This window comes from Pollachius pollachius (assembly GCF_949987615.1).
Source record: "Pollachius pollachius genome assembly, chromosome: 1".
Lineage (NCBI taxonomy): Eukaryota > Metazoa > Chordata > Actinopteri > Gadiformes > Gadidae > Pollachius > Pollachius pollachius.
In genome coordinates, this window is record NC_136934.1 from 46,055,979 (window position 1) to 46,079,175 (window position 23,197).

At 41.5% G+C, this 23,197-nt stretch overlaps 2 protein-coding genes across 2 annotated transcripts in view; one reads left to right on the forward strand and one right to left on the reverse strand.

The window, feature by feature from the left end:
• The window catches only part of LOC307088075 (collagen alpha-6(VI) chain-like), a 36,881-nt gene extending 31,672 nt beyond the window's left edge, over nucleotides 1–5,209 (forward strand). The window contains exon 41 of the mRNA XM_079753854.1: nucleotides 4,815–5,209. The gene's annotated coding sequence lies outside the window, so the exon portion shown is untranslated. The remainder of the gene's footprint in view (nucleotides 1–4,814) is intronic.
• A 12,383-nt stretch (nucleotides 5,210–17,592) lies between these two features.
• Nucleotides 17,593–23,197, reverse strand: part of LOC307076711 (collagen alpha-6(VI) chain-like) — a 43,628-nt gene continuing 38,023 nt past the window's right edge. The window contains exons 37-41 of the mRNA XM_079737802.1: nucleotides 22,299–22,982; nucleotides 22,015–22,096; nucleotides 20,947–21,092; nucleotides 19,119–19,166; nucleotides 17,593–18,803 (exon numbers count right to left, since the gene is read on the reverse strand). Of these exons, the coding sequence (XP_079593928.1) occupies nucleotides 18,628–18,803; nucleotides 19,119–19,166; nucleotides 20,947–21,092; nucleotides 22,015–22,096; nucleotides 22,299–22,982 (1,136 nt within the window). The 3' untranslated portion in view covers nucleotides 17,593–18,627. The remainder of the gene's footprint in view (nucleotides 18,804–19,118; nucleotides 19,167–20,946; nucleotides 21,093–22,014; nucleotides 22,097–22,298; nucleotides 22,983–23,197) is intronic.

The following is a 23,197-nucleotide window of genomic DNA, read 5'->3' on the forward strand; positions in this document are numbered from 1 at the left end:
AAAAAAGTTCAACTTTTAGGAAGAAAGCGGCCAACGTCAGGTGTCTTTTTGGCAACTGACCAATCACAAGCGGAACATTGACACTTCGTCATGAAGGAAACTCAACTGTCAAAACAAGAAACAATGGCGGACAAATCACTCGGGAAAGTGCCGGTAGAGCGATTAATAGTTTTAATTACAGAACATGTCGATATCTACGACATGTCTAATGGGCTCTAGCCTGGATACGTAGTAGGCGAGTAACGTTGGGTCTAGAATGGGTTTGTTACTAGGCGATAAAAAAAACGCTCTCGGTGCTTTTGGGACAAAAAACGCTGCCAGCTTTTTTTTTTTGAAAAAGCGGTCGGCTCAACTTTTCCCTATTACAAAAAATGCTAGATGTGAACACGGCCTAACTATTTAATTTAAAAGACAGAATTATTTTGTCATGCAAACATGACTTGTTATTTAATGTTAAACATACTTAATTACCCCATGTTAAACCAACATGACTTAATGTAATTGTGTATATATTTTACATGCTCAGTATATTCAATTATAACCTGTTTAAGAAACATGATTTTTCTATTTAAATAAGTGTTGTCATGTTAAATCTACGTAACCTGCTCAAGTAGGTATGAGACTTAAATTAAAAATTATCTGCATAATTTTCCACATTTCTGTGCAGATCTTTGATTTAAATAATGACTTTCTACATCCTAATCTAATCTTATCTGCAACATTAATCATAACATTTTCAAAATAAATAAGGCACAAAAACCATCTTTCTATTGTATTTTTTTCAAATAATACAACATTTAACTTAAATCCCAAAACAGTTTTTTACTTTGGTTGGTTAAAATTGTAATGAAATGAAAATAAAATGAAATAGCACAGCCAGTGTTATGCAACCTAGAGTCGACGACTCTGGCGACTGCTTGTCCTGCATACAAATTGCATGTCCAAACTATTGGAATTTGAAGGTGGAGTCAGTGATTAAAGGGAATGCTTGTTGTCAAAATCAGTGAATATCTCCTCATGATCCACTACCTACCAGTACGGTTTGGCTGCTGATAAAAATAAATAAGAATCCATTGTTAATACACAGCCTATAGGCTCTGTAAATTTGATATGGTAGGTCCTTGGTTTACAGAGCCTAGGCTGAGTACTAACAAAGGATTTATAGCACATACACTGTACGGACAGGTAGTGGATCATAAAGAGATATTCACTGATTTTGACAAGAATTAGCCTTAATCGCTGACTCCACCTTCAATTGCCAATAGGTTGGACATGCAATTTGTATGCAGTACAGCAGGACCCAATCAGGAAAACACAGTAAACATACACAACTGCTACAATCAGAAAATTGTGCCAAATAAACAATCTTTTTGAAAACACTGTAGACATTTTTAACACTGAAATCCCAAAACATCATGTTAGGTTGCATCGTGTTTTTTTTTTACTTTGCACCGGTAAAAAATAAAATTAAAAATAAAAGTACTGCCAGTGTTTTTGAATGTGTGTCACTGCACAGCAAACAAACAAACATCAATAGACCTAGACAAACATCAGTAGACCTACCACAAATGTAAATCTTCCAAGAATCTAAATGTAAATACTGCAAAAAGAATACAGGAAAAACTAAAGTTGCATGAGTGCATGTCAAAAGTCAAGTGCATTCACAGAACAAACATGGCCCATGGCTCATTCAGCAGCTCTATTAGTTTAAGAGAAAACACCAAATCCGAGGCACATTTTGGGAACGCATGAGCTCCAGAAAAGAACATTCCTTTGAAAATACAGTAGACATGCTGTATGTAAATACTGAAAGAACAAGAACAAAGAACAGCAAAGGAGTTTTTGGAGCATGTCAACAGTCCAGAATCAAGTCAATGAGCAAAAACATCCAAGGACAACATCTCAGTCATAGAGTCTGTTTTTAAGAACTTGGGCTTTCTTTGAGAGCGTGGTGCCGTCCAGCTCCATCACAACTTTCTGGAGCACTTCAAATGTGTACTGTAGCTCAGGAGGGTAGTTGAGGTTCAAAACATACATTAGGCCAAACAACATGGCAGCAGCTAATGCAGCGTTGGCCAGTCCTTGCATCTGCAGGCCTTCCAGCACAATCCCAATGTCCTCAGGTCAACTGGTGGCATCATTTTTCACGACAAATATTCCCACCGTGGTGTCCTCAATGGATTCTTTGATGGCGGCTTCGCCCTCTGCTTGCACAGTGAAATCACAAATAGATCGGAGGGAGAAAAAACAAATCATATTTACAATGGAATTATAATGAATGTGCTATTTAAAAGATTTGGTAATTTTAAATAATTTAAGCCAGTCTGTCTGAGCCTCTCCTTTTCTCCCTATTAAACTTAAATGAAGACTGTACATGTTTCAAATTAAAAGTCCTATATAGTGTTGTGACGACAAAACATGAGAGATTCATTTTATAGTTATGTTTTAACTTGGATAAAGCACTCACCTGTGTGTCATGTAATGGAAGCAAAAATTAAACTAACCTGACCTTAAGGTGGAGCAACCAATATAAATGTTACTAAACACAACTGATGTGTGTTGTGTAATTTGCATCAGAACAGTAGCCTAGATCTATTTTATTTCACTAACTACGTATTTTGGTGCTCAACAAAATATCAAAATTGGTAAAATAACTTTACACAGTACAAAAATATTAGATTAATTTTCATAAATTGACAACATTCTAATACTATGAAGTTTAAATAAGTCAAGTGAATCAAATAAAGCATTTAAATACTCACTATTTCTACAGAGCCTTTGGAACAATGTTTGAAGCAGAAGTCAGTCTCAACACCAATTACCTATACAGAAAAAACTAAAACAAATATATTATTCAAACATAGTTTGTACAGAACAAGTTAACCCTTCAATAAACATTTTCATGCAACAGTCAAATAAATCTCCCTCATTTGTCATTTTAATAAGGCTCTATTAAGGTAATTAGACAACACCTAAAAAAAAAAAACACATTAGTAACATAACGAAGTGAAATGAAACATGGGCTGTAGCCAACGCAAAAACAACTACTATCGAATAAACTGTTGGGCCAGTGAGAATGGTGACGGTCTGTCTATAGCCAAGGGCTCTGTAGGCGTCACGTACACGCGGCAATAGCAGCTAGCGTTTAGCATTAGGCCAATATCAGCATCGCACTTTAGCCTGGCTCTCTCCCCAGAACAACGATAACGTTTCCTAGTTCTCAGCCAATCACGACCCTACAGCCCATGACATATCCACTAACCCTCTGGAATCTAAACCCAGTGAAATGGACATAAACAAACTATTTTAACAGAGGAACACAAAACACAACATTACATAATACCCAGTCCGTTACAATGACTGGGGAAGGCTAGTTATAGCTGGTAAAGACCAAACCGCTTAAACTATGAATGCCTTTGCTAAGCAGCAATGCTAATATTAGCCTAATGCTAAACGCCAGCTGCCACTAGCTGCTACAGACAGTGGCTAGCTGCCACTGTCTGTAGCCCTCGGCTAGACAGTCCATTACCATTCTAACTGGCCCAATTAATATACTCAAACGTTTTTACGTTTTACCAGGCATAGCAGCATAAAAAAATAAAGACATTAACAGCTACTTTCCCCATCGTGGTATAGTGAATATTTCCCAAAATAGCGCCAACATTTCGAGTTGCTTAAGCATGCAGTTAGTAACTCGAATTACACTATTAACTTCATAGTTCTAAGGAATGTAAACTAAGCGTTCACACGATAGAAAAACATGCTTCATTCCCTGATTTCGTGAAATAGTGAGCTAAATTAAAGTTGTTTAGGCCTAGCTAACGCCAGTGAATAGTAACCTTAGCGATCTTTAACACATTGGTATAATCACATTAGGCCTGGATTTTGAAAAAATACCTTGACATAAACATGTTCTCAACCTTATGAGCAAATTAAAACAAGTATTTAGAGTGACTGAATCTAACAGTGACATATTTGGTAAGATTTAATTACCTTGAAAGATAACTCCTCGAGGTCCACGTGCATTCAACACAAGTGCAAAATGGCAACGTTATTCTTCACCGCGTAAGTGATGACGCGTTCTTAGTGGGCGGTGTTCCAGACAAAACATAACTTCTTTCTTAATTATTAAAATGACTGAAACTTATAGATTTAACATCCCTGGAAGCTGTAAGAGTTCTACATGATATATATATATATATATATATATTTAGATGAGAAACATAAATCAAACGTTTTGTTTACACTAAATGCATATTTATAAATTGAACGACCCCACATTCACCTTTTTTTCCAGCACTGATATTTCACAATGTTTTTGGTCAAAAACATTGTGAAATATCACCCCGCTCAGGAGCACCCAGAATGTACCCTTAACTTAATTTAAGACTCAGGACCCTAACCCTTCTCTGGAGGAATCATAACCAGGGCAGGAGAAGGATGGGAGGGTGATGGGTTTCACGTTAGAACAGTCTATGGCGATGAGGGACATCATCTCAGGTTCCCACCAAGGCCTACAGAATGCTTCTGCTACCATCTGACCGTGCGTCGGTGCAGTCTCAAATTGTTCCTCGGTGGATACAAACAGATCACTGGAGGGTCTGCATAGGCCCCTCCATTATTATTGTGAATAAAAAGAAAGGTATCATTCTTTTCGCGGTGTGTGGAGTGCTAATGAGCGGCCAGAGCAAGGTTTGGAAATATTCACACTGTGGAGCTGGATAGAGGAGACCTGGGAACGGGGTGAGGTACAGTTCAGAGTTCACTTGCATCCCAACATTTTGCATTCAACCATCTGCATTCATTCTTGGCAGGAAACACAGGCCTTTATCTTCATCTAGATCAGGGGTCTTCAACGTTTTCCAGGCCAAGGAACCCGAAACTGATGGAGAGATGGAGTGGGGACCCCCTACTTACATGTTGTATAAAATTGTGTTTTATATTAAACTGGTCCTATAGTGCCATGTATAAATGTACCTTGTTATTTTGCATTCAATACTAAGATATTCAAATAATACACAGGTTCATATATTCATGTTTTTATCTAAAAAATGTGCAAGGTACAGTGAGTAGGGTGGCCATGCCACTGCCATTCATAAACATAACATAACATAATAAACTGATAACTGCCAAGATCCCCAATGTCTGTCAATTGCATGTAATCATGTATAAAAGCTATTCAAAGGGACATTTTTTTCATAAAACAAAATGTGGAATTAAATTAGAAAATTAGTGATGTTTGTAAGTGTCTTTCTTACCACTTTTCAAGTAGTCCGGTAACTTATCAACCCCAGCATGTCGGGTTGCTAAGCGACGTCAACGTCTTTGGCGGACTATTTCTCTGCTGATCGCTTATTTTCCCGATAATAACCGGCGTTCTGTACATTATCCCTTACATAACAGCACTCTCTCTCTCTCCCAACAGTCTTGGCTGCGCACTCTCATCCAAATACGTATTGTTTGCGGCGGAGGAGGGGGTAGATATAAAGATTGGACAAGAAACCTATGTCCTTCTTCTTAATTGAAGGAGCAGGCAGAGAAAAGCTCTCTCCTGTTGGGCTTTCATTAAAATCAAATGCATAAAAATGTCGCAGCCAGTCCAGATGTGACAGGTGGGCGCGAAATAGGGCTGAACGATTAATCTAATTCAAATCGAAATCGCGATGTAATAGAACGCGGTATGCAAATCGCAAAGGCTGTGAAAAAAAAAGTGATTTGTTACCGTTACTGACTGGAAATCAGTACGATTCATTTATTTTTATTTTACAATTCAATAGTTAAATAAAGACATTTATAATATAAATTAATCTCAACACAACGGCCTGGCCTAAAGGAAAGAGCAGTTTTTATGTTGACTGCTTCCAATGTTGTGTTGGTCATCATACTAAAGAATGATTTATTTATTTTTTAGTGAATAGTACACAACATAAGGAACTTAATAAATTATAAGAATCGCACATTAAATTGCAATATTGGTAAAAAAATTATTTTAAAAAAATAAATAATAAAAATAATCGCAATTAGATTATATCCCCAAATCGTTCAGCCCTAGCGCGAGAGACGAACGTATGCTTACCACTTTTGTAAATGCCATATATATAGTACATTCGGATCGCATGATAGGAATAGATCTATTCAGATTAGAAATCGGATCAAAAGTGTCCATGTAAAGGCGGCTAGTGTGTTGGATTCATGTTAATGTGTATTTAAAGGCATTTCAATTTGTGGGAAATATGCGGGGGAATATAAAAAAAATGTCAACCAAAACTTTCGCAACCCCCCTGCAGTACCTCTGCAGGACCCCCTGTTGAAGACCTCTGATCTAAAATTGTCTCAGCAGTGAATTTGAATATTCTCCAAAAGCAACATATTTTGTCAAAGTGTTCAAGGCTCATTTAAACTTCTCTTGGAACACACTGGAAGAATAACCTGATAATAGCCTGATTTCAACCTTGATTTGCCACTGAGTCGGGAACAGTCAACATAGAGAGGGAAACGCTGGGCTGTTGGCCATGTTTTCTTGTAGGTCAGTGTTCCCACTCATTGGCCAACTTACTGGTAGCTTAGCTAGGGCTAAATAAACAATCATTCCCTCTCCAGGCCCACATACTGATCACAAACAGACTAAACAACAGAGGCCAGAGTTCATTAGGGAACAAAAAAGCTCTGAGGAAAACCAACACAGCATGCTAACATAACTCATGTGTATGACTATGAAAATGTGATTATTACGTATATAAATTGACACTTTTACATTGTTACAAGACGCTAGAAAGACACATTTTTTACTTTGTTATGCTGAGAGTAGTTTAAACTAATTACTTAACATTTTAAAGGTGTTTGCTTTTGCAAAAACTAAAAGCATGTTAAGAAATTCAATATTTATATTTTTTTAATAGTATGATGTTAGTGGGGGCTTCTTATTTATTTTGATTTAAAGCATTAATGTCATCCATCTGGTTGGACTAGTTGTATTTAACAGGCTGATTAGGGTTGGGATAATGTAATCCAAGACTTCCAGACTTGGATTACATGGCTCAATACATGCCAATCCAGAAAAATAACACATTCCATCTGAAAACAAAACAAATCTAATTCAAGCTAACATACGATGCTAGAGAACCATAAATATACCCAATTAAAATAGTACCAAACAATAACTAGGACTGCAAGCAATAACAAGAGGTTTTTACAGCCTTTTTAATTGAATCACGGGTGAAGTCAATACTCTTAGACACAACTAGGTCTCAGACAGGGGCGGGAATTTGTTTTTCAGAACTGTTTTTGTTTTTACTCCCAAAAACAAAAGCGCACACACACAAAGACAAACCCCAAAAGTGCAAGAATCATGGCCGTACACAAATTGACCAAAAGAGCACACTTGCTCGTAAAAACAGTGAAAAATAAGAAAAAATAATTATAGATATTTTTGTTAACTTTTTATTGTATTATTAATTATTATTAAAAAAAAGCTTTATGGGCAAAGACATGTTTTAAGTGTGGCCCAGGGCCTCTGCCAGGATGTGTGTGTGTGTTCGTGTGTTGTCTCCAGGAGTGCATAAAGCCCGTCCCATCTTGGGTTGTCTTGAGTTAGGTTTGTTCAGTACTTATTTTATTTTATTGAACCCCTCACAAGTGCTTATCTTTGATGCTTAGGTCTCAGAACTGGATCATTACATAATTGACAGCAGATGGTAGATGGGTTGTCTGTTGTCCTGATGTGAGTGGGGAGCTCGTACCACCATTGTGGAACCAGGGTAGCAAACAATCGAGATTTCGTTGAGCTGCAGCTAGAGTCCCACGAAGTCTGTGAGAAGCAAGCCGATTGGCTGCCTTGCAGGGTGCGGAGGAGCGGTGTACTGTAGGTACAACAATACAACGCTCGGGTCGTTTTAGCTCAGGAGGTAGAGTGGGATGACTTGTAACCAGAAGGTTGCTGGCTCGATCCCCAGCTCAACCTAGAGTGTCGGTGTGTCCCTGAGCAAGACACCTAACCCTAACTGCTCCTGACAAGCCTTGCATGGTTGACTTTGGTGTCGGTGTGTGAATGTGTGGTTGAACCGGTGTAGGCCGCTTTGGATGAAAGCTTCTGCTAAATCCTCTGAATGTAAAAACGTAGGAATTCGGATAGGTTGAAGACCAGACAGAATGCTGCATTCTAGATGAGCTACAGAGGTTGAATGGCACAGACAGACAGACCAGCCAGTAGGGAGTTTCAGTTGTCTAGATGAATGATGACAAGAGCCTGGACTTAAACCTGCGTGGCCTTCTGGGTGAGGACTGAGGAGCGGACGTATCCTCCTACCTATCCACGATACGCATGTATCGTTGCTAGTTTGCACCCGGCGTAAAGCAGATTTTCCCCCGCAGCACACTCAATTGCCCCACTGACCGGAAAATACCTGGTCTGAATGCACTAGTGGATAGCGCAGTCGATTTACAAGTATTTCCCAGCCTTCCAAACCAAAATCTTGTTTTAAGGTAAATTATAATGTTGGTTATATTATGTGAGAAAGAACAGCTGATACAGCGGTAATAAGTTATACTTTTAAAACAATGCATCTACACACACCATACAGGAAACACATATTTCCTTGCATCGTGTACAAGCCCATAACTTTTTCGGATTGATGAGTAGGCCTATTTAATCGTGAGAAAACATAGTTGTTTGAAGAATGATTGAATGTGGGAGATGGTTGGCGTGTTTTGGTGTGTTTCCCGTTTTACTTTGGTATTTCTGTCTTGTTTCTCCCCATGTCCTGTCAAGTTTCCCTCCTGTGTGATTACTGCTCCCTCCCCTAATGTGTTTCAGCTGTTCCTCGTTGCGTGCCCTGTGTTTGGTATTTAAGCCCTCGTCATTCCTTTGTTTCTTGTCGGATCATTATAGTTTGTGGTGAGTTGTGTCCTGTGTGTTCCCGGTGTCACCTGTGTTCTCGGTGTTCCTTGCCTTTTGCGTTAATAAATTATCCTTTACCTGAACTGTCTGCTATTGGGTCCTACCTGCCTGCCTGCCACCTGCTAACCGCGACAATGGGCTATGTGTCAAGTTCTCTTTGCAGAAATGTACATGACGACTCGGTGTTTCCGAAGTTGTAGAATAAAACGCTATTCCGTGTTTGAATTAGGCCTATTATTTGGCCATAAACTGAGTCTTTTGAAGTTTGAAATTTACTTGGTCATGCATCTGTCTTTAAAGCAGGCAATATGCTTTGTAGAGACCACAAGTTTGATCTCTCTCCTTTCACATGTTTCCTGTCACCGTCCATTAAGGCACTTTAAATATATTACAAACAACACTTGAGTTTCTGCAGTGCCAGGGTGGTGATGGCGTGCAGTTTACCGTGGGTGTAGCTAATGTGGACGGAGATCTGTCTGTCCGGTGGTCGATGGAGTCATTCTCTGTGGTGATGGTCTAGTTGCAGAGAGAAAACCTTCATCACAATCATCATCTTCCTCACCATCCCATCACCACCACCACCATCCTGATCGTCTTCATCATCACTACACTACTACATCATCCATTACATAAGATTAAGTGGATGTTAAACATAACTCAAGCAAAATACACACAAACACAGAATTCTCAAAATCAATATTATTAACTAGTGACTATGTTTAAAATTAAAGACAAATGAACTGTGCGTTAATCTGTGTTCTTCTTCTGAGCTGCTGGTTCTTCCTGTTCAGTAGCCAGACACTTGGCTCTCTGGAGTACTCTGTGGAGTGGCGCCTTCTGCTGGAGGAACATTGCAGGACAACTCACCTGGAGCTGCAAGAGGCTGTACCTCTGGGGAGAGCAGGCCTAGGTTAGCTCATCAGACACACAGAAAAGCAGGACAGACCAAAAACAGGTCCTGGACAATTTCCAACCTAGTTCTTGTACAAACTTGACCCCAAGATCATCACCTGCTCATCTCTCCACTGTGAGACTACTGGTAGCAGACAGGGACGCGGGAAGTGGGGGTGCTTAGGGTGCTGCAGCACCCCCCCCTGGCGGCCCCTGGCTGTAACTGCAAGTGAGAAAGTTTTCTGAACAAATCAATGTTTTTTTTTAAGAGTATAATTTTATCATACATGATTTTTCATTAAATTATCGACATCTACCCTTTTTATGATATTTATCATATTATCATTTCATTTTATTTAGAACATTGTCTGTGTATGCTGACGTATTCTATGACGCACAACGCAGAACAATGCTATGCGCGGCGGGAAAATTCAAAAAAGTCAAGCTTGTTACAAGTGCAACATGTCGCAGAAAAGATGTATTTCAGATTTTTTTTTGGCCCGAAGAAGGCAAAACTTCATCAAAACACCAGCCGGTCATCCGATTCCCTGTCAGCAGCCCGCTGTCTCCCAAGCACCCCTGAGGAAGAGAGTTCATGTTCACAGACGCTATTGCTGGAAACCGGCAAAAATTGTGCTATTGCTAGCCCCCGCCCTCCGGTCGAGCCTAATATCGACTGCGCCGGCAACAATGATGCTAACCCCCCTCCGGTCGATCCTAAAATCTTGGTTTTGGCTAACGTGCAACTGCCGGCAGTCGCAACAACTAGTTATTCTGTTGGTGAAGAGCCCTGCCAGCCAAAGGAGTTTCACTTCCCAGCCAGGCGATCGGCAAGTGAGAACTTTAGCCGGTCATTTAAGGTTGGTTGGTTTGGCCAGTGGACGTGGCTACACTACGTGGGGGAAACCGACACCGCGTTATGCTTCGTGTGCTGCTCTGCAATAGAGAAAAAGCTTGTCAGGGCAGACGGGATAATTAATGCTGGCAACTTCATTAAAGGAGGGTTTGGCAATTGGCGGAAGGCAGGTGAAAAGTTTCGGGAGCATGAAAAATCTCGTTTCCATACAGAAGCCATAAGCAAGCTGGCGGCATTGAAAAGGACCCCAATTAATGCGCTTATGTCACAAGCAGTAGCTAAGGAGCATATGATTGCGCAGACTGGTTGGCAAAAAAAGAGCAAAGACGGACGGTTCACTTGTTGTGAACTAATAATTTCCAACTTCATGCAGGCCTTATTGAGGCTACTTTTAAAATCACTGAACATCAGTAGGCCTATCCACAAGTCAACAAAACAAAGCTACAACCGACGACACCCGACGGCTGAAATCGGCGCTGTGTGTCTGGGCCTTAAGCGCACATTTGAAGGAGATGCACATCGTCTCGAAATAAATCAGCACAATGGACAGCTCTCGGATCAATAAACGACAACGGCATGTTATGAGATCGAACATATTTTCATCAAATTTGTTAACGATTTCAGCCACATAAAACCACAGATTTAAACCACAAACAAAATGCGCCATACTCACATAATTTGCACTACGAGCAGCATCAACCCTATGGCCCAACCAATTTATGAATTCAAGACACAACTTTGACCTTCAATTTATTCGTCCATATCAGTGATAACAATAAGGCCTCGCTTTTGATGGCAGAGGTGTTCGATGCGGGGCTGCACTGCAGAGAGAATTAAACGCAAGTCGTCCTCCGCCTGCAGCCTTGATCTGTATTTGTTTTTAATCAGGGTCAGTGCGGAAAACAAACACTCACACAAGTAGGTTGAGGTGAAGGGGATTAGGACTTTCATAGCCTTTGTGGAGATCTGGGGGAACTCGCTCTCCACAGAACCAGAAACGCATTCAGGATCATATTTTCTACGTTTATTCTCCTCCCTTAATGCTGACTTCTGGTGACTTGGGACAAGGAAGCGATGCATTTTAAAACTAAAACAAACACGCACAATTACCGATATCAATAGAGCTGCATACAGATGTCTATCTTTTCTTTGCGTGTTGCGTGTCGCGCCTCCCCTGTGGCTCTTTGGCGCCCCCCAGGGGAGACGCGCCTCACCTATTGAAAACCGCTGCTATAGACTAAAGATGGTGCATGCCCGGAGCTCACCAGATTGGACATGGTTACTTTCCAGTGTCCGTTTCGCACAAGGCAGGGGGGTACCCAGAGCTCACTGCTCATATGCAGTCACACCAGTTGTCCGTTGTAAAGTATTGTGGTAAGTCCATCTATATGATAACATTTGTAAAATTTACATTTTGAATGGTCCCTGTTCCCCTAAGGCGTAGTGTCCTGCATATTAAAAATCAATGTATGTGTATTTATATCCATCCTGTTTCATCACACATTCACCCTGTAAAAGTTCAGGTTATAGACATGATAATTATGTTCTAGGAGAAGGTTGTATCATCCGATATATGAATAATTATTGCTCTCTAACAAACTCAAAAATATATATTGGTATTTGGTATGTTTCTATGAAAACTTTTTATTCACCTTTTCTGTCTTCTTTTATTTTAGGATTTCACATATTCAAATGTCACCTTGGCTGTTTAGATGAGAGCCATTATCACTGCATTTCATGCTCACAAATGATGGTGAAGAAGGACCGTTTCTTCAAACATATTTCAACCTGCTGCAATACAATGACGACTACAGCACCCACGACATCCCTGGTGACTCCTGCTCCCACGACAGCTCTGGTGACTCCTGCTCCCGTGACATCCCTGGTGACTCCTGCTCCCACAACATCCCTGGTGACTCTTCCTCCCACGACAGCTCTGGTGACTCCTGCTCCCGCGACTGCTCTGGTGATCACAATGTTCGAGTTGTGGTTTGCGACACACACATTTTTGGATTTATTGGGAGCTTTTCAATATAATAATAAGGGTCCAAGTACTGATTCTCGGTTGCCACTGGTTTACTTTTACCAAAAACATAACATGCTTAGTAGAATATAGTTCAGTTCACTGCATGCTATATTTGACTTTATTGTTTATGGCTTCCATTTTTGTTTAATAAAATATGTCTTATATCAACTGCTGGCTTCATATCATTTTGTTGATTCTAGATAAAAATAGTCTGAAATGTCTTAACCCCTGCCAAGCGTTAAGCATGAGATTTTTACAAAGCTTACAAAATTAAGAAAAACATACTTTTAGGCTATGAGGCTTTCCTTAAGGAGGAGAGGAGATGCTCTTTGCGTCTGAGTTCATGATCCAGGTTGATCAACAACCAGTCACAACATGCCTAAAAGCTGTTGTGTGTTAAGCTGCACACTCAATTAAAGTTATTCAAATGTTAAGACGGTTTGTAAACCTAAGAAAAAGCTGTGATCCCTTACGAAGGAAAAGGTGGATAAGAAGAGAGGCGCCAGGATCAGTAGCCTACATGACAAAATTGGAGGAAAACTTTGAGACCCCTTATAGGTGTAGTACAGGTATTTGGGTATGGGGCAGGGACTCAGGTCCATTCATGGGAAGGGATTCGAGGTCAGTACTGTTTGCAGCAGGTCTAATAGCTGGTTCAGACTACACGATTTCAGCCCGATTTCGTTCTTCTCAGACAAATTTGCGAGTCGTACACGATTTTGAAACGTCGGCGACGAGACAAGGTCTTGTAATGTGACATGCTTGCGATCTGCGATGTTTTCGTCTGCGACGTTCGAAAACCCCACGACGAAAAGTTTGGCATGTCAGAATTTTTTGGGGAATCGCGTGACGTATCCATTGTTGACATGACGGAACCCCACGAACAGCTGGAGCTCACGCGCAGTGTTTACCAACTGACTTCAGGAGTTGCTGCATTGAGCAGATATAAAAACTACTGGAACCTTTATGACAAAAATATAAAAAAAAATTATGTCAGTTCTAAACCTTAGATTTTCTAAATATTTTACAAACGTGAATGATACAAAGTAGAGAGCATCGCACCCTTGAATCTTGTAGTGTGGCCAGCCTTCCGACGAGACAAGGCCCAATTTCCTGGCTCTGTGGTCGTATAGTGTGACATGTTAAATCGTGGAGGAATATCTGAGAATCGTGTAGTCTGAACCAGCCATAAACCATAGGTCCATGGTCTCAACGAGTCACATTTTTAATCCATCACTGAGACAGGAGTTGGACATTTAAGATGTCAATGGGTGGATTATTTTCAACACAAACAGCTCGTATAGACAGACAAGAGTCGTGGAGACAGTAACGTGTATTTGTGAAAGGCACGTTTTATTAAGTTTTTATTAAGTTTGTTTGCATTCTATACAAAGTGAATGGAGCGCTGTTTAAAGACAGTAACGGAGCGCTGTGGCGCTGATTATTGTTTTCCCCCATGATGGCCACCATGGCAACCATGGACCAATTATAAGGTAGCAACGAACAATGGGCGTGTTTGGCAGAGCAATGGGCGTGTTTGGCAAGTGGCTCCGGCTGCAGATAGACCCTTCTCGACCCACACGCAGACACTTCCGGGCTTTTGTCCGTTGGCTTGTGTCGATACGTCAAGTGTCGATACGTCATCTGTAAGCGCAGGACCCCGAGTCGATCTGGCAGCCGAGTCAATCTGGTACCCACACCGGCCCTGGCCGGTCTCCCCTTCGAGCGCATTCACACTATTACATGTGTCCATCGACGGATGACCGCGGGCGTGTCTGACGTATGGGGGAGTAGTCTTTGTAGACGCAGCCTGCAGCCAATCAAATTGTTTGTTGTTATTTGTTGTTGTTGTTTACTTTGCACATTAAGGACTAATAAGCACCAAGCAAGACCGCTTTAATGTCAATGCTCATGTTGAAACAAATACAGTGTGGACAGATTGGTAATTTGCGTTTTTCTCTATTTGTTATCATTTATTTATTGTTACCTCACTTTGTGCACTTTATAAAAGAAAGGAGCCTTTTTTCCATTTTGTATATACATATATATATATATATATATATATATATATATATATATATATATATATATATATATATATATTAGTGCTGTCAGTTTAACGCGTTATTAACGGCGTTAACGCAAACCAATTTTAACGGCGTTAATTTTTTTATCGCGCGATTAACGCTCTTTTGGTTTGGCAAACATTGTCGTTTTTTCACCTGCTGTCTAGCAACAACTAGTCACTTAAGAAAAACTCCAAAACCATACCGGATCTAGCTACACCGGAAACAAAACAACAAGCACGCCGCACAAAAACTCCTTAAAAGTGTGTGTGTTTGTGTGTCACTCTGTTTGAGCCTGGTACTAGAGTTCAATGTTGTCATTAGCTGTTACCTCTTTCCGACCAATCGCAGTTCAAGGACCACCTGGGCTGTACCACTTCGGAAGGGGCCGCTCAGTTACTCCCCTCTAGACAAAATCGACTTGGTTGCGACGTTGACAGTTTTTGAGTGTTACGGCTGTTGAGTGAGTGAGAGGTTGTGGGCGCACAGCTCAGGCTGTCGGACGGCGCTGCAAGAAACTTTTATAAACGCAATATTGTTATCCCGCAGTAATCAGCCCCATAGCCCCGAAACGTTAACGGCCCACCCCAGCTCTCCCGATTACCACTCCGCCGCCGTGTGTGTGTGTAGGTGTTATTCGATATCCTGGTAATGTGTATAGGCCTTCGTACGGTAGGAATATTCATGCTGGTTTAAATAATAAATGTTATAGTATTTCCCACCTTTAATGAGCAAGAGTTTTGTTCGAAAGTTCAGTGATTGAAGCAAATAAAAGCCTGGGCTATTGAAGTTTTACGGTAGGCCTACCACTGTCACGCACCTCCCTGATGTCAAGTGGACCGGGTTGAATTCACTGCGGGTCTCTTCTTATATCCATCTTACCAAATATATTTTATTACTGTCCTTCTCAACACTCTGATCTCATTAAAAGGCTAGCAGCACGAAATCAAGGGATATTTAGTATATAAAGAAATGTGCAATTAATCGCGAGTTAACTATGACATTGATGCGATTAATCGCGATTAAATATTTTAATTGCTTGACAGCACTAATATATATATATATATATATATATATATATATCATACATTGTATTTTTTTTGTTTTATTCTAGTTATGTTTAAATATTTTTTTTATCATTTAATATTACTTTTAATAATCCGTCCATTTCCGCCAAGCACAACACACCAAGCAGGGCCCAGAGCTCTGGCAGTAAATCTTGTTGTGTCTTCTTGCCTGGGTTAACTAGCTTTCACCTCAGCCCTATTAAATCCTGATTGGTTGCAGATGTTTATTTATACTTTATTGTCGGACTCCAGTGAGCGACTGAGTTCCTGGTTGTATTTTCAGTCAGCCATCTGTATTTGGATCAGATGTTTCAAACCAGATGTTAAACTAAGGATATAATTGACAATCATATGGCTCACTATCAAACTGAATTCATTACTTTGTTTTGAATGAAGACAAACAACTGTAGCTCATTAGAACAGTCAAGTAAACTGTAGAAGACTAGTCTTCAACGTTAGAAAAGATGGACTTCTCTCGCTCAATGCTTACATACCGAATTTTCCCTCCAGTTAAATCTTCCGCACCCCAAGTACTTCCAACAACCTTTAGAGGGAAGCAGGCTCTAGTGTAGAGTCGCTCTATAGGACAAGGTCGACGTGAGTGTGTGCGTGTGTCTATCTAACTATGTGTGTCTGTCTTTGTTTGTGTGCTTGTTTGTGCATGCAACCATCCGGCTGTCTGTCTATCCATCTAACTATGTCTGACTGTCTGTCTGACTGTACCAGACTACCTCAACACCTTCAGGGCAGAGCTGCAGCAGCTGTTGAGCGGAGAGGGACAATATGGCTAATACAAACTAATATGAGAAATACACGGTGTGTGTGTGTGTGTGTGTTTGTGTGTGTGATGGATACTTTTAAACAAGTATCATAAGATAATAAAACATTTTGAGAACTTTCACTTTGTTTAAGTTAAAAGTTTTGAGAAGTCACACAAGTTCTCCTTGACCAGCTATGTTTAAATGTAATTACAATTCTTGATGAGATTGTTTTAGGCTTTGTGCCACATTATCCTAGATGCAAATCATCGACTAGGCTTAAGCATTACTTACTAATAGCATGAGCAAAAAAAACTGCAATCAACATGCCTATCATTGTTTTCATTGGAGGGTTGAGATTTTTTCTGTTGGATACTTTCAAATGCTAGCTTTCTCTGTCTGGTTTCTCAAAATGGCTTGCCCTAGCTTTAATGCAGACTCTGGGTTAAATAAAGTTTTTCCATAAAGTTTATCTGTCTGTCTGTGGTCCACCCTAATAACTTAAGGGTGGACCACTGACTGGGTTAAATAAAGTTTTTCCAGAAAGTTTATCTGTCTGTCTGTGGTCCACCCTAATAACTTAGAAATCTCTGCTGGGCCAACTTTCTATCACTACATAAAGATAAAGGCCTGTATTTTCTGCAAAGAATGAATTCAGCCAAGGTCGAATTACCTTTAATGTGTCATGACTTGGAAATTATAAACCCTTTCTAACAAGGGAAATCCTTAATTTCTTCCTGAATCCTTCGTTTCATCCTTAATCATTTGTCAGATTTCTTAAGTGAATAATGAACCCCACATTTATCAAGCTGTTCTATAATGCTGAACAAGTCAGCAGGGAAATAAGCTAAGTGGACAATCTAGACTGTATCTTGTATGGACTTGTCTGGCTGCTGGACGACAGTTTACTCTGAGCTGTACCTCACCCCGTTCCCAGGTCTCCTCTATCCAGCTCCACAGCGTGAACATTTCCAAATCCATGCTCTTCTCAGAAGAACCCAACCCGCCACAAACGCAAACAAACACACCACGCCAAGGGAACACTAACATTCTTTTTATTAACAAGAAACACAAGTGGTTGGTAGACTAAACCATGGGACATCAAGGTGATCCATTATTTCCAAATAGCGAGAGCCTGAAGGAGACAACAAACAGACCAACCCCTTGCGGCTGGATCTCAGAGCTGCTCGTCGTCCAGACTTCACACCCTTTTATGGAGGGTTCCCGGGAAGCTCTGGGCCTATCCAGCCCCTCCAGTGATCTGTTTATATCCACGGAGGAACAGATCAAATGGTAGCAGAAGCTTTCTGTAGGCCTTGGTTGGAACCTGAGATGATGTCTGTCATCTCCATAGACTGTTCTAACGTGAAATCCATCACCCTCCCATCCTTCTCCTGCCCTGGTTATGATTCCTCCAGAGAAGGCTTGGGGTCCTAAGTGTTAAGTGTCTAGTTAAGTTAAGGGTACATTCTGGGTGTTCCTGAGCTGCACCTGAGGAGCAGTCCCCACTGCTTCTTGGCACTCTCTCGGGGGTATCGGGCGGGGGGGGGGGGGGGGGGGGGGTCAGATCTTTAAAAATATAAAAAGCAATTTATATAGACATTTTGAAAACTTTTTATGGGCCAAAACTACAATTCATTTACAAACAGCAATGAGCCCACCCTACTTGCGTCTGGAAGGAATTTAGGTGTGGCTGTATTTAAACAAGTGTTTTAGTGTTTACATTTAAACAAGTGTTTAAATGTATTTAAACAAGTGTTTAAATACAGCTGGCCCAAAGTTTGTTCACAAGGTTTGTTCACAAGGTTACAACTTCTGACCATAAACAATACGAAATATCAGTGTTGAATTGTCTTTCGACCCCACAACACTACAAGTGTCTGAGATGGATGATTGACAGTCAGTTTAAAGGCATTTTGATTTCATTGTAGTATATGAAATCAATATATATCATCGTATATTTGAACGCATTTTGGCTGGACGGCAGCGAGCTCCGCCTCCCCATGACTAGGGGAGGGTTGAGATGCTGTGGTGGGGCGGTCTGGTGGTTCTGATGTGAGTGCAGTTCTACCGGCTCTTGGTCAGACAGAGGTTCTCACAGTCCTCCTGCGTCTTGAAGCGATTGCTGTTCCCGCCGCAGCCGCCGTACCAGAAGCGAGTACACTCACTCTGCTCTGAGTCAAAGGACCAACTCATTGTGTAGTTCTGACACGGACCCACTTCCTGGCCCAGGAAACAGTCATCTGGAGCGCAGAGCAAGGGAGAGAGAGCGACAGACAGAGAAAGACAGAGAGACACAGACAGACAGACAGACAGACAGACAGACAGACAGACAGACAGACAGACAGACAGAGTGTAGGGAGTGAGAGGAGCAGAGAGGGGAGATTTACAATTTAGAATACCAAGAGTTAAAGAAAGTAAACAGGACAACAATCAGGAACACACAAAAACAAAATATATTAATGTGTCTACGATCACGTTTGGTGATGAATCAGGGCAAGGTGTGTTCAGGTTGGTGTAAGGTTGTGTTGTGTGTTGTAGATGAACAGGAGTCTTACCCTTTTTGGGAGTCTTGCTTTGACTTGTTCCCAGCAGGGAGGAATCAACTGTGAAACACAACAGAGAAAACAGAAGCATACAAACAGCAAAAAATCATTAGTTGACCCTTCATCACTATTAGCTAAACGCTATAAAATACTGTTTATGTTTTGGAAAAACCGAGCGATAACACAGCTAGCGGTCAACTCCTACAAGATTTAGATTCGAGGTTCCTGAAGTGCAGCAACAGGAAGCCAAAGCAAATCGTTAAGCAGTCAAAATAAATATTTATCAAGGTTAGGGTGAGGTAACGGAAAATACAGTTCATTAATATTATAAATATCATTCTTGGAGTTTGGCCCCTGAGATAAAAGTAATTTTCATCTTGATAAAAAAGTTTCTGAGTTGTAGAGTCAGAGATCAGCAAACGTTGGCTCATATCAAATCTACATTTCACTAGATCTAATGGGTTGAATTAAAAAAAACTGAACCTTTCAACAATGTATGATATTCAAGATAAACAGCATGGAACAACATCTGCTTGAATTAACACTGACGGCTACAGAAAAAAGGCATGTGCAAGGAAAAGCATTGCAGGGACACACTCTCTCTCCCTAACGAGGGATTCGGGGGCGGGACTTACTATCAGTGACACATGTCTGGAAACATTCATGTTCCGTGTTAAAGCGGTTAGCATTGCCGCCACAGCCACCATACCAGAATGGCGAGCATGCACCCACGGCTCTGTCATAGAACCAGCGTTGGACAGATTCAGGACACTGGGTACCAGAGTCTGAATCGAGCTGACACAGGGCTGAAAGCAGAACAACAGGCGTTGACCAACCGAGAAGAGACATTGAGCAAGAAGATTGACAGACTCAAGCTGTGGTTCAGGAGCAGGTCAGGGACCTTCGTGTTTGAGTTATGGTGCGTAATGATGGTGTTTTAGTTTAGGGTTGGCTAGTTAAAATATAAGGGTTCTGGTCAAAGGTTAGCTAAACTATTTCCCTTCAAACTTCCCATTCCCAATCAACTAGAAGCTCAATAGTTGGTTAGCTAACAAGCTTAGCCAAACTCAAACTTGCTCCAATGTGTTGTACGCTTAGGAATTTGACAGTGTCCAGACCAAATGCTCTCTACTACATTTGGAATGTCGTAGCGTTGATCTTGTCTTGGACTTATGTTGACAAGATCAACATAAAACATCCCTTGAAGGTAGCATTCCTATTGGCTTCATCATTCGGCCTGTAGTCCCAAATGCAGTAGCAGCGCACTCTCTTAGCGTAAGAACACCCAGCTCGGCACAACTGCTCCCGAATCAAGTGCTGGTTTACTTTTCATGCAAAGTAGCAAAGCAAAGTAGCAAAGGAGGCATGCGTTCAGCCATGCATTAATCTTGTAGTTTGATGTGTCCTCTGTGAAATCTTCTTAGAGGGCATTCATAGACAGACACCATGGAAACGCTTCTGCTGTTCTATTCTTATACGTTCCCACTTCCCAGTGGGAAGAAAACTTTTTTTTTTTAAAACTACTAGTTGTAATTGTTGCAGCTCCATATCTTCTGGATGGTCTTGATCAAAGATGAAGTTTTAGATTAATAGAAATGCAATACAGTGCATGCTGATTGTCAATGATATTGAGTTAGTCAATGATCAAGACCAATATGGTATGTATGAATTGTAGAATGATTATAATATGAACCAAAAAACAGTTGCGACCCTTGTGGAGCTAAGTGTGTCAAATCAATCCGAGGTGAACAAATCCATCTTAAGAAAGTAACAAAAGAACCTTAATAAATCGAACTGGCTGACAGGGTGACTTTAGAAATGACATAGCTAGCTAGCTTACCGTTAGGCTCGGGACTGGCAGCCAGGACCCCTCCCGCTACGCTGGACACGGACTCCACAAGGTCCAGCGGGCCCAGCAGTGTTTCAGTCCTTGTTCCGGTCAGCATCTCAAACTGCTCCTGCTCATTGAAATTCACTTGCCCCTGGCTACACACACACACACACACACACACACACACACACACACACACACACACACACACACACACACGCACACACACACACACACACACACACACACACACACACAGTTAAATTACAATCACATGACTTTTATATGTAACTACAACTGCATTACAAAATAGAAATAGGCTGTGACTCTGTTGTTGATGTCTGTGATTAAGCTGTTATTAATGTCTGTGATTAAGTCCAGATTAAAATCCTGTTCCTGTCTCCATTAAACCTGCGTCATTCGTGAATCATTATGAATCATTCGTCTTGATAGTATTTTTCTTGGAAATGGTTATTTTTATTCTTGATACAAAATACACATGGTTTCCTTTTTTACACTATAACTTAGATCTTGAGTGCTCATCGTACTCATTAAAACCAAGATAATTACAATATTGTCAATGATGTTATAGAAGCTACCTCTTCTACAGATATAATGGGTGCTAAGGTTTAGAACTCAAATGGCCTCCATTGGGTCTTGGCACTATGGTCTATCTGGGACAAATTACTTGGAAACTACATCTGGATTTGTGTCATCGACCACAGTCGAGGGACTTCAGTCAAGGGAATGTACAACGTTCAGACAAAAGTCATATGGTGAAAATAACAAACATATGATGCTTCGACTTCCTTCCTGTTCATACTGAATATCCTGAGTGGATGAAAACCAGAACCCATCGCAGGGTTTGGCTAATTAATGTCCCTGATTAAGTCCAGATTAAAATCCTGTTCCTGTCTCCATTAAACCTGCGTCCTGTATAATAGAGAAATGAGCAGCCTCGAAAGAAGCCAGCGTCTGACTTGATTTATAACATTTGACATTTGATCGTTCGGCTGCTATTGTCACAAAGCTGGCTACAGATTTTTTATTTGTTGCGAGCTACAGTAGCAGGCGTACCCGTCTTTGACCCTCTCCTGTTGGTTGTTGATCAGGTGACATGTCTTCTTCAGAGCGACAGGTGGGTAAGTGTTCAGACCCGCTGCAGAAAACACACTTACAGCCGTTAAATTTTGAACTGCAGTACACTTTAGGCTTTACTGAACTCTCGTCCTCCCAATATGCTTAAAACATTCAGTCCAATACAATATAACTTATATCAATCACAATTAATGTCGTCCTCCAACATAATACAATGTGATATAGTCTACTATAAATTAGTATATCTAATCTAGATGATTTACCCTTGAGTACGGAGAGGTAGCTTCTGATGAAGCGCTGGGCGTAGCCCTGCTCCTCGGCCCTCAGCTGGCCCAGGCAGATGAGGTGCTGCTCCAGAGGGGTGCTGGCCAGCTCTGATACCTGGGCCCGGTTGTAGTGCTCCCCCAGGGCCACCACGAACACGGCTACCCCCTTGCACTTGGCCTCCTTAGCCACCTGGTGAAGCTTGGCCTGGTCCCAGCTGGGGGTCTCGGCCCCCACCACCACCATCATCACCTTGTTCTTCCTGGGGCTGCTGGCGTTCAGCAGCACCTCCTTCAGGGTGAACTCCAGGGTGTGGCCCAGGGCCGAGGGGCCCCCCTGCTGCACCATCTTCTCCAGCACGTGGCTCTTCATCTGGCTCTTACCCTGGAAGGTCTGCAGACCAAACTCTAACTTGGCGGCCTGCTGACCCGGAACAGGAGCCTTGGAGTGGAGTGATCCGCTCTGCTGGACCAGGGCCACCCGGGCCTGGCTGTCGGCCCGGCGGGGCTGACGGCTGACGGCCACCTGCTCCACCACTGAGCCAAGCAGCTCCTGGAGACCCGAGTAATGGTCAGCCTGGACCTGCCTGGAGCCGTCCACCACTAGGGCCAGGTCCACATCCAGGACCTGGGGCACGGGGATCTCCTGAATACTGACGCAGTCGGACAGAGGCCTGCAGGGGTCTGAGGAGGGGGCGTGATTTGTTGTTTTACTTGATTATGATTTATTTTCGCATTCCCTTTTGATCTGTAATCATACTCGTATGACTTGCATGATCTGTAATCCTTTCAGCAAAATTATCAGTTGATTAAACGAAAGTGCAAAAAATTGTGCGTTCTAAAGGTTAGAAGACCATACAGTACGAAACTAGACTGGGTAGCTCCGCCCATTCTGCCGG